This window comes from Salarias fasciatus, chromosome 1 (assembly GCF_902148845.1).
Source record: "Salarias fasciatus chromosome 1, fSalaFa1.1, whole genome shotgun sequence".
NCBI lineage: Eukaryota > Metazoa > Chordata > Actinopteri > Blenniiformes > Blenniidae > Salarias > Salarias fasciatus.
Window position 1 is genome coordinate 15775978 of NC_043745.1, and position 12603 is coordinate 15788580.

The 12603-nt window shown below is 41.9% G+C and overlaps 1 protein-coding gene across 1 annotated transcript in view; it reads left to right on the forward strand.

Annotated features, from left to right (window-relative positions):
* The window catches only part of nfatc3a (nuclear factor of activated T cells 3a), a 58099-nt gene that overhangs the window by 15488 nt on the left and 30008 nt on the right, over positions 1-12603 (forward strand). The window contains exons 2-3 of the mRNA XM_030090072.1: positions 2526-3708; positions 7937-8099. Coding sequence (XP_029945932.1) covers positions 2526-3708; positions 7937-8099 — 1346 coding nt within the window. The remainder of the gene's footprint in view (positions 1-2525; positions 3709-7936; positions 8100-12603) is intronic.

Below are 12603 nucleotides of genomic sequence, written 5' to 3' on the forward strand. Positions count from 1 at the left end.
TTTTTTGTTCGAGCAGTGTTGTTCATGACAGATCAAACTTAAATGTTCATTCATAGAACATGTGATCAGTTTCTCTGATACTATACAGTGACGTGGAATAGTCTGATAATACAGAAACTGTATTTTTAGCGCTTACTGTACGTCACCTGAATATTCCTCTTTCAAAAGTGTGTGTGTGTGTGTGTGTGTCCTCCCCTGGGTTGTATGGTGTTAGGCAACAACAGCTCCTCAGAGAAGGGCAGAGGAAGGAACAATAACTCAACTCTTCTTGTGCTCCTGTTCTCTGTCTTCCTTCCTCTTCCCTTTCTTCCCTTTTTTTTTTGTAAAATCTCTTGCTAATTAACTAAAATCCTGCAGTGTATTCATGTTTTTGTTCAGCTCACCTATCCAAAAAAATCGTCTCAATAAAGAGGCGGGAGATATGACAACAGCAGGAAGTGTTTTCAGCCATCAAACTCTTCTATGATGCACTGCTAATTATGTTTCTGCTCCCGTTTCAGTCTGTGAAGATATCGCTCAAAGTATTTTCCCCTCAAATCACAAGATTATATGGAAGTTTCTGCTTTTGTGAGCATTTGTAGTGAATGGAAAGAGGCCGATGCTTTAGGAATGCTTTTTTAATTCCTCGGTCACTGTATGGGTCATTTCATGTTTTCTCTCTTTACATTCTCCACGTGATATTTCTTCATTCTGACTCTCATTGAATCAGAGGAGCACTTCGTTTTGTGAAACTTTACAGCTTCCTCCTTCTTTCTCTGTGTGTTATCCTTCCCTCGCTCACTGTCAGTCAGTAAGTTGCTGTCGTCAGAGCATCCACTGGGTCTTGTGACAGGCAAGCAGGGCCAGTGAGAAGGCGAGCGGCTATAAATAAAAAAGCTTTCTGCTGCTGCTGCTGCTGCCACTGTTGTGGCTGCTGGACAGGGATAGCAGACACAGCTCGTACACGCTCCCCACCCCTAAATTTATTCTGGTTTTGATAAACTATTAGAGGCAAAGAGTTGGAGTTAGTAAGTATAAGAGAGAACGAATGTCAAAACTGTCACTCCATAGCTTTTTCATGTGCGCTTTTTTTGGCTGTATCTAATCAAATTGTAGAAAATTGTGATGAATTGTGTAAAGATTGCCAAGCCTCATACCACAAATGAATCAACCATGGTTTCACCCAGGTCATTTTCCAATTGTCTGAAAGCTACATTTTTCATTTTAGCCTTTTCTTTCAAAAGTAAGCAAACTTTTGGTGCAAGTAAACTTTGTAGCTGGCGATACTGTTTCATGATGTTTGTGTTTTATGTTTTTAAATTTCTTTTGTTGTGAGTTAAGCGAATGTGTCACTGTCTACATTTCAGACATGAGAGTCTCACTGCCCGCACAGCATTTTACATGTGAATCATTGATAGGAATTGTAGGGTGGACGTATCCCAACAGGAGCAGCAGAGCATATCCAATGAAAGTTTATCAATAAACTATAACCAAATAGTGCCACCGAACACACAATGGACTCTTGTCTGTTTGTTTGTGTGTGGGTGTGTTTGTTTGTGTACATGCTGCCAGTGCCGGATGACCTTTGGTATAAATAGCCTGCCGGCGCTAGCTGTGATGACAGCCGACAGCACGCATCGTTGTGTGAATTTGTTTCCTGAGTAGTGCTGTTCATCGGTTATCCCTTTTGGAACGATGCCTGTATGGCTGCCTGCTACCCAGCAACACTCTGGCCTCTAATTTCCTGAAACAGGGCTCAAGTGCAAACTCGGTGCACAACCACACAAATAATTTTATCTCACTTTAACGACCAGAAGCTCAAGTGCAGTTCTGGTACAGTGCAGTGTTGTGTAAAAATATCAGGAACATGAATAATAGTGGGGACATTTATTATTAGCCTGAAGATGAACTGGAAGGTTTTTTTCCTCTTATTTTGTCTAACAAGGGTTGTGGTTACAGTGTTCTTCAGAAGAAAGAAGAAGAAGAAAAATACCTCAAAGATTAATTAAAAATACCTAAATACATTTATAGGACTATGAAAGAATATTAAAAAAATCTCTAGAATTGTAATTCATTGTGTCTGTTAGGCTAAATTTATGAGCCATTAGTTGCAACAATCTTAGAGGTTTCACCAGTGATGTCTGTTTTTGTATTTTGAATTGGTGAGTGAGCTTTTTGAACGATTATGGAATACATAAAATTGTGGTGCAAGTGGTGTTATACTCCCTGGTCCTTTTTCCTGATCTGCATGATCACAAACATCAAACGTACAGCTCTGCTCATGGGTACAGATGCTGATCCCAGAAATGCAGCCTAACTGGCTGAGTTTTGACTCGACTAAGGTGTTGTCTTCACAAGCTGATCAGTGGTTGAGAGTCTGTGGAACTCTACCGCTATTTAAGGTCATGCTGCAACCTCATGTGTTTTTTGATATATGTGCATTTCTTTTTCTAATTCATGAACTTGGTGTCAAAGTCACTGTTAATCTGACTTATCAGTAACGATCATAATGTGTTACTGAAACGTTTTCATTCTTCTGTCCTTAGATCTGGAGCCTGATGACAACACGTCGTTTTATATCCTGAATGTGGGCCAGCCCCAGTCTATGGTCAGTAACCACCAGTCTATTGGGCTGCAGCGTCATGGCATCCAGCCTCACTCTCAAGTCATCAGCACCTCACCGCGCCTTCAGCCTCACAAACCAGGACCCGAGCCTACGAGCTACGAGGTACAAGACTCCAAGTATGGTACCTCCCCCCTGCTGCCCTCTGCTCCCGTCGAGGCGCCGAAGGCCTTCGAGTGCCCCAGTATCCAGATTACCTCCATCTCTCCGAGCTGCCAGCAGGAGATGGATGCCAATGAGGAAGATCTGAGGGCCAATGGCCCAGATGGGGACTATCACGGTGACAGACCTTTGTCCAGAGACCACCTGTATTTGCCACTCGACCACTCGTACCGGGACTCTTCGCTCAGCCCCAGCCCGTGCAGCAGCCTCTCCTCCAGGAGCTGGTTCTCTGACGCCTCCTCCTGTGAATCATTCTCACACGTATACGACGATGTTGACTCAGAGCTGAATGAAGCAGCTGCTCGGTTTACTCTGGGCTCCCCCCTCACGTCGCCAGGGTGCACGTCCCCTCAAGCTGGCGGCGGAGTCCTGGAGGAGCAGCCCCACTGGCAGCACCACCACCCAGCTTTTGCACAGCACTCCCACGCCATCAGCTTGTCTCCAAGACAATCCCCCTGCCACTCGCCGCGCACCAGTGTCACAGATGAAAACTGGCTCAGCCCACGTCCGCCCTCCAGACCCTCGTCTCGTCCCACCTCGCCCTGCGGGAAGAGGCGCCACTCTAGCGCCGACATCTGTTATCCCAGCTCACTGTCTCCTCATCACTCGCCCACACCCACGCCGGGACCTTCGCCTCGGGGCAGCGTCACAGAGGACACATGGATTGGCAGTCCCTCTGTAGGCATGTCGCCCTTTCAGTGTTGCCCATCTGAGGCGGACATCCCATCCAAGACCAGGAAGACCTCACAGGACAGAACAGCTCTGCAGACTGGGAAAGGGGAGCTGGGCCTAGATGACCAGGGAAATATGTCTCCTAATATAGATTCTCCCTCAGATGACGTCTTGCACAGCCTGAAGAAGGATGGCCCTGTGGAACAGTTCCTTTCTGTGCCCTCCCACTTCTCATGGAATAAACCCAAGCCTGGTCATACGCCTATATTCAGGTAAGTTTTTGGAAAACATAAGAGAATGATGTAGAAGAACAGGACGGTTTTGCATAATCTCAGTGCTCGAGTTAAAGTCTGGAAATTTAAACAATTTTATATTTTCACATGTCAGCTGTGGTTAATAATTCCTACTGACTACCGGTTTGGATTGTCTTTTTTCATCATTAGAATATTCAGTGGATGACGGCCTGAATTTTGAAATCTAAGCAAGAGTCAAAAACAACATGGTCTAGCACCAACAGCCTCTTGATCAGTGTTTTTGTGACTTATTAATGCGATCACCACCTGACTAAATGACATATGTCATTAATCTTAAAAGCAATTAATAGGTCAGGGCTAAACAATATTCGCTGTGTATTTTTATGGGTGTGGTGAGCTGCCATAAAGATTTAAGTCTATTTAATCTACAAGAGAGATAAAAATGTTGCAGCGCTGTTAATTAGTGGATTGAAGTGTGTGAGGTCTATGGGTGTAGCTGGGCTCATCAGGGGAACTTTGATATCTGCATCAGCAGTTTAAATCAGTTTCAGTTACAATCTGGATTAGACTAATACAAGTCTATTAGTGTCTGGAGGGGCGCGCGTGCACACACACACACACACACACACACGCACACACACAGACGAATAGATGAGGATCCTTCTGTCTTTTCTCCAATGTGTTCAGCAGATGAAGACATGACCTTGTTTGTGTGCACTGGCCCCTAGCACTGTAAACCAGCTCAGGGCACATATGGCAAGGGGGCCACTGCACAGCCACACACAGACACATGTATAGACATAACACCAGTGCTTGCTCACATAGACCTAACACTGTCCAGACAATAACAGTCCGCTCCATGATGAGTCACAATTTGATCTTTGGATCCTGGAACCTGTTTGATGATTCTCCCAATGGGATTCAAACGTGAGTGAAGTAACACAATACTGTCCACGCCACTGTCACTAGAGCTTATGCTTTGTTCCAGAAAATTTCTTCTATCTGCTCTTAATGTTGATTGTGACTCTAAAGTATTCATCCATATCTTCTCTTACTTATCTTGCTACTTATTCTTAATCATGGTAGTTTTTTTCCCCCAAATTTTGTTTTATACAGCAGTAAGAGGACGGCAGTTGTATAAAATCTTGTTAGCTATGAAACAACATGTTACTGAGGGGCCTGTGTGCATGCATATGTGTGTTACTGGTATTTTGAACAGATGGTTCGGGGGAATAGATGGGATTGGGTGAGTGAAGATGCAAATCTATTCGGGTGTCCAAACAGCAGAGGTCATACAGTACCTTACCCTCTGGGTTATCTACACTGACATATTAGGGACAATCTCACATGATTTATGGCCAGAAAACGTATTTTGTTTTGTTTGTAATTGCATTTTTTGTAACAAATCTAGTATTTACAGCAAAAATGATAATATGGAAAAAAAGGAATGAGCTTTTAGATTAAAGTTCATTTCCATGTGGTGGCATCACTGATACACTTTTGGACTGATGTCATTGTTGGTTTGTACTTTTACTTCCATGTCCTTTCCTTTGACCAAACCAGTAAAGATCTATTAGTTTATAACTAATGGTTTATGCCGAGAAGATTACTTAACAAGATGTCATTGCTGGAGTATTTAGTCATTGCAGGCCCTCACATTCAGGCAACTCGTATATATGATTACCGAGCTCCAGGGTTGGAAATGATGCCGGTGGGACCGTGGAGACTATAAAGAATATTAGATCGTGTGGATATAATTGATCTGGGAGCACCTACACTATGGTTCAGACATCTGAGAAAGGTTATGCTATGTCGAGACATCGTCCACTCCTCCTGCCCTTCTTCATCAAAAGCTCATATTTCCTCTGCCCTGCTCTGCTCCTATTACTGTAGCCGCCATTAAAACACACTTCTTTGCTGATTGTGTCCTGGCTGCAGGGGTTGAATTGTAAGACTCTTGATAGAGTCGCCTGCTGTCAGTGAAAGCCTTGTTTGTTCATTTCAACACTCTTCACTAATTTTAAAATGAAACATATTCACATGGATTATTTTCAGATTATTCATTGCGGCATCTACAAATATGTCCTTATGCTGAATGGGTAGCAGCCCTAACACCAGCAGGTGTGAGAAGGGGCACATGTTTTATCAGAATGTAGCCCAGGATTAATATATGAAGCTGAGATTCAAACGTCCCCTAAATGCCACACGTGCATGTCTTTGATTTACAGTTGCTTGGTTGCTCACAGAAAAGTTTCTTGTTTCCATTGAGGTCCATTAATGTGGTCAAATTAAATTTGCAAGGACTGAAGCACAATAAGATTTTCCCGAGTGAAACCTAGTTTAATTCACTCTAATATGGTGTTGGCGCAAAGAGAAAAGAAAAACCCAAAAGTGACGAGACATTTTTCTGTAACTGTTATCACATGTGATTTCTTACAATCTAGCTGCTTTTACAGTACGTCTGAAGCAAGTTAAACCCTGAAGTGGTTTGAAAATCCTAAGCATGCTTCACATTTACATTCATTAACCACAAAGCTTCATTTAGCCTACCGGAATGGAACTCTTGCCTCTTCAATCCAAGATACTGTCTGACTTGTGGGTTTGATGCCAGTTTGCAGGGCAGCTCATGAAATGAAATGGCACCACTAAAATCCTGACTCGCATGTCTTCAATTCTGTCCGATCAGGTTGAGTTGCATACGTGGCCAGCACTTGACAGGCGTTTGGAAAAGGAACAATTAACAAAGTCAGCCAAGTTGGCTAAAACTATATAGACCTTCTCTTAGAAATTATTTGTACTGTCAAAGATCAGCCGTGCAGATTAGAGTAGGTTTGCATGCTAGAAGCCTGTATCGTCTTTGGTAGAGCCAAATAGCAGCGTATGCCATAGTGACAAGGTGCACAAAGAGCCTCCAGTGGCAAACACAGCTCACAGCTGTCCGCAACGCACGCCGAGTCAGACCCAACATACACAGCCATCGACATTTAGATACATGCACTAGTACAGGCCCGAACAGTCGGAATCCACAGGTGAGCATGAATGGACACAGTTCACAATTGAACATCCGATTGCAGTGCTGAGAAGATGCGTAACATTTGCTGTCGCACGTGAGTCTCCTCGTTCATAAATAATTTGTTTCGACCATCATGAAGTACTGCTGCAATGCAAACCATACGCAAGTTAAACTTTTTTCTGATGTTAAACGTACTGAACCATATCAGACCAGAGCTGTGTGGGAATTACATCTGGAGACTTATAAGACTTTATAAGCCTTTTTTAATTACTGTAAAATTCTGACTCTTTTGGAACTAATTCATAAAAAATTCCCAATGAATGATAACTAGCTGACAGATAACTAACTGAAAAGAACAATATCCTTTTTAATACTCATGTTTGAGGCCACTCTTTACAAAATATTTGGCTGTGAACTGATCCAACGCACTCCGATGGAGAGACCCAGTTTCTCTTTGGAGACGGCCATTGTGTGTTTTATTTTCGAGTGCAGCTGTTCAAATACGATTGTGGCTTACACAGATAACAAAAAAAGAGACAGTGAGGAAAAACACACAATCTAAGTCTCTGTGATGCACTATGCAGAGAGAAAAAAAAACACACATGCACAATATGGTGACAAACTGACACAGTCAGTATTTCACCCATCGCGTGACACACACTTTCATCCAGCCATTCATTCACACAAACACACAGAATACGGGAAAAGAGTAAGAAAGAAAAGTCCCTTTTAGGGAGTGATTCACCCTTTAACCCTTAACATGACTTATTACAGGTGTTATGTTTAAGAGCAGCATTAAATCACTTGGGGGTTTTAATGATTCACCGTCTGATGGGGCAAAACGCTGTAGGCTTTCACCGGCTGAACAATGTCAGACCATACTGGGGGAAATACCACATTTTGGACTGTCTCACAGTAATGAGTTAGTGGGGTTTACTGCTTAAGCTCATGATTAAGAAAACTTGAACCTGGAACTGTGAAAATAAGAATTGTGTGGCTCCTGCAGACTTTGTGAAGATCCCGTCTCTCATCGTAACTGTTGCAAAGCCCTTTCAGCAGCTTTATTTTGGTTTCTTGCTTTCTTAGTCCTAAGCTTCAGATCAGTTTATTCAAACTTACCTGTTATTACAACTGCAGACCTTTACAATGAAAGAAGTCTGCAACTGCATCTCTAATGTTCTGTGCATTTGTGTGTGGGTGTGTATGTGCACGCTTGTGGTTTCCCTTCCTCAGGACCTCCTCGCTGCCTCCTCTAGATTGGCCACTGCCGAGCCAGTTTGGCCAGTATGAACTGAAGATAGAAGTGCAGCCCAAAGCTCATCACCGAGCCCACTATGAAACCGAGGGCAGCCGAGGAGCCGTCAAAGCAGCGTCGGGTGGACATCCAATCGTCAAGGTAATATCTTTATTGGTCTTACTCCGAGTTTGAGCTGTTTTTAGCTTCTTATCATCAGAGTTATATCTCTCCTTAGATGCCATGCCATGGAAACTACATCTTATGTGTAAAGCGTGACCCAATATGCTCTCACAGAACACAAAGTAAAGGAAGTAAATGTACTTTTGCCTTTAGGATTACATTTCCCTTTGAGGTGCTGGTTAAACATCTGCAGGTTTTGGAGATTAACATTAGATTTAGAGTCTCGTTTTACATATTTGCATGTGTGGACTGTCACTTGGATCCTCTCCCATAGTAAGACTGTCAGTCAACCTGTTGATGCAGGAAGGCAAATAGGAAGGCAAGAAAGCTGCCACGAGAGCCGATTCAGCTGCTCTGTCATTTGATAGCACCTGCGAGAGACTAGGTGAGCTTACGTACAGCGACGGCTGCTTCTGTCACCGAGAGAGCGAGCAACAGCAGATTTCAGCTTCATTAATATTTCATTCGTCCAGTGACAACCTCCCTTTGTGTTTGTGATTAAGACAGGACCCGATGCTAGACCATAACCATTAGTGTGTATCCAAACAATGACAGACTGATGGCTTGGTCAGCTGTCCAATTAGTCCAGTAAGATTGCCAGTCCATGACAGTTCACTACCCTCAGGATAACTGGAGCATCTTTTCTACTAACTGTGCAGTGGCTCTTTTATTTGATTTGGATTTTTTTTTTCAATTTCTGACTGAATAGTTGTTTAACCTAAAACCAAAATATGTACAAATATTTTGCTGTAGAGTTTTGTTTTTCGTGTCTTGGGTTCAGCTCCCCATCTATATTATTATTATCTATTGGTTCTCATTGGTTTCTCAGTTGGAACACGTGTGTGCTGATGTTTTGGGCTTTGAAATAGCAACATGTGGCATAACTGCACAGAGTAGAATTAGATTAGTAATGACTCTGATTAACTCCCTGCTTTTACACTTCATGCAAGATATAACAATTAAAATAAATGGCAATACTTGAACAGCTGTGGACACAAGATTTCCTGAAGCAACACGAATGTCCAGACGTCTGCCATTTGTTGCTTTAGAAACAGCCTATGTCCTCATACATTCAGTCATGCAGGCTCCTTTCAGGCCAATCATTAACCATTTCAACCTCTGTGAGACCAAGATTCATTCTCGCCATATGTGACGATGCATAATTTAGCTATCAAATTTTATCAGCCAAGTATTCAGCCACACTTGCCCTCATTTCTCACCCCCAGAGGGAATTGTTTGGGGAAAGCAGTTCCCATGCAGGAGAGGAGAAAGTACATATCATAGGTCACACAAGGCATTTTCAAAGTTGATTAGAAACCCGGCTGGAACGAGGTCTGCAGTACCTGTGTGCATTAGTGTGAAGGCAACAAACCGAGGCAAGGCACATATTGCAATATATAATATACAGTGTTTGTTTTTAACCTAACCTAATTGCAACTCCAGTAATAACCGAAGACAAAGGATCTCATGAAAAATGACAATGCAGAAAAGCTCCAGAATGATCTGCTTCAGATAATCAGTGTGTGCTGTCAGGAGCAGCATGTTGTCTCAGCTGGTCATAATGAGCAGTGTTTTAACTGAGATACGCTTCAGTCATCCAATGCACAAACAGAAATGGCGTCTTACACACAGAGTGAAGAGAGGGTGAGAAAGGTGCATTTAAAAAAGGCATTTGTCACCAGCAGTGGTTTGCAGAGCTCCGTGCACATAAAGAAAATGTGGAGGTGAAAGAGTTGGAGTGGGGTGGGAAAGTAAAACCATGTCAGCGTCTCCAATTACAGGTTTGATTGTGAACTGAACTCACTGTTGACTTCATTTCTACAGTCTAATCTGTACAGGATCTGCCATATATTCTGCTTTTATGGAAGCGAAAAATGTTTCAGAACTGAAATAGGTTTGATATTTGTGTTGCTCGCAGTGGCATAAAACTCAACAGCAGTGTTTTGAAAGGTTTTACTAATATTTTGTGGACTCCATTATCACCTAACAGGAGCAGATGATTTGTGCCATCTTTCAATATGTTACGCTCCAGCGTATGACCACAAGCTGCTGCATCCTGAATAATGATCATAGAGTAAAAGAGACATATTTCTATTTGCACAAAAAAGGGAACAACTGTGTGCTACATAAAAGTAAAATTTGTGGCAGAGATATGGCCAGTGCCTGTGCAATCACATGATCTAGAAACAAAAAAAAAAGAAATCCTTCTGTATTTAATCATTGCACAGTTTGAAATCAAAGCTCGTTGTTCACAGTACAACACTAACTGTAAACTGCCAATTGAGACAACGTCTTACTATTTCCCTCACTGAATAATAATAAATAATGACAATAACAGTACTAATAGGTGATAATAGTTTGAAGATATGGTAATGCAATAAAACTCTGCCAACATATAGTCAGTGGCTTACATGAGCAAAGATAGTTCCTGTCCAGCAGGTCTTGCAGTCTTTGTTTACTAAACATCTTCTCCCCACTGTACACTGACTTTTCTTTTATCCACGAAGCGAGAAAGCACTACATAAAAATATATTATCTTTATTGAAACAAATTTACTCTGAAATCCACCAGCATATGCTCACGGTGTCCTTAATGCTGTAGTTTATTGTGATTATTGAGGGAGCTTTGAGAGAAATGCCGTGCAGCTGAGTACAATGTTGGAACTATATTAATAACAATGCTCGGAGAATGTAAACAGCAACAACCGGAGACTCTCGAACCTGCTGGAGGGAATGTCAAAGTCATTCAGCCATTGTTTTGACCCAGTATTGGACATAAGGGGGTCAGACCACTTGAAACCGTTAACTAGCTGGCACATATCATATTTCGCAGGTGCACGGTCGGTGTGAAGAAAGCTGCTCCCTGGAGGCAGTGTCACAGGTGCCAGCATGTGTGATTACAGCTACTCTGTCACAGAAATTGAAAACACAGATCAGACGTTTTAGACTATAGTATTCGTGATACCAGCAATGAACACTGGGAAGGTCTCGTTCCTTGTTAAAATGGAAACATTTGTTTGCAAACTAAAGGTGGCCTCAAAACAGATTTGTTATGATTACAAGAATATCAGTTGTCTCAGTGACTTCAGAGCAGCTGTTGTCTGTTTCTACTCCGGGCTTCTCTACGCCAACTTCAACGCAAGTTGTACATCCAGGGTCTAATATTTCTGAGCCAGAGGAGCAACTCAGTGGCCCAGTCTATAACGCGCACAGGAATGGTGCTCTGCAGGAGGTCATACTCACCACGAGTCCTGACTGGTGGGGTGACGTCAGTAAGTGACGCCATAGCTGCCATCTGGACATGGTGATAACTTCCTTTTTAGCGATCACACTGCTGGCCAGATCAGTGAACTGCTGCGTTAACAATTAAAAAATAAATAAATAAATAAAATGAAAACAACAGAAAATCTGAGCTGTGGACTCAGAATACAAAGTTTCCATTTGCTTTCTCCCGTTTGTATTATCTGAGCTAATTCTTTGTTATTCTGCTCGTTTACTGTCCATCTTTGCTTCTGAACTCAAAAGCAGTTTTATCAGGCAGAAAGTCTGATGCTTAAGTTTCTCCATCTTGTCTGTTCAAAGTAAGCAATAAAGAATTTATTGAGATAAAATTTTGTATTTTAGGACAAATTAAACAATGACAAGACTCAGAAGCAGGCAGTTGTACCATTGGTTGTATTGTCTTTCAATTCCAGAAAACTCGTATTTAATGCAAAAGGAATCTGATTGTCGCAATTATTCATCTTCTTGACATCCATACATGTACAGAAACATTAGAAAAAGTTGGTCATTCCTAAACAACAGCAATGGTTAAAAAAATGGGAACTTTTTTTTCTATAGGTCTAAGTTATCTCAAAAGATAGAATGGAGCTCAACTTCAAAATCTTCTCACACAGGGGAAAATTTGTCGGTGATAGTCTAGAAAAAAAAAAGAAATCTATTCACAAGTTTTAATTTATTTGATACGTATTTTTATTTCCGGATGGTTTAAATGGTGTTTGCATTCATAGAAATAGATAAAACATCCAGCTCTTTCAACAGTTTAATTACATTTGGGAAGGTTTACCCTAGAAAATTCCACCATTTTGGGGAATCTAATTTGTTGAGCTTGGACTTGTTTTTCCTCTTCTGGAATTCCCCACTTGTGCCGTTAAAGTGATTAAAGTGTCTCTAGAAATAGCACTCTGTACTCCTGATGAAAAAATATTTTATTGCTACTGAAATACGTTGTACAAGAAATTATGATTGAACGGACATTGTACGTTTGATATTTGTGCTCGATTCTCAGTTGTGCTGTTTGTTGTGGTTGTTTCAAAAAAGTGTGACCCGATGTCGCACTCCGGCGTTGCACGCTGTGTGCAGAGGCACATGTTTGCTTTGATAATCACGCAGTACTCTCATACGTCTGTGGTGGTGCTCTTTGTGTGTGTGTGTGTGTGTGTGTGTGTGTGTGTGTGTTTTCATCCAGTTATTGACTTTGCTAC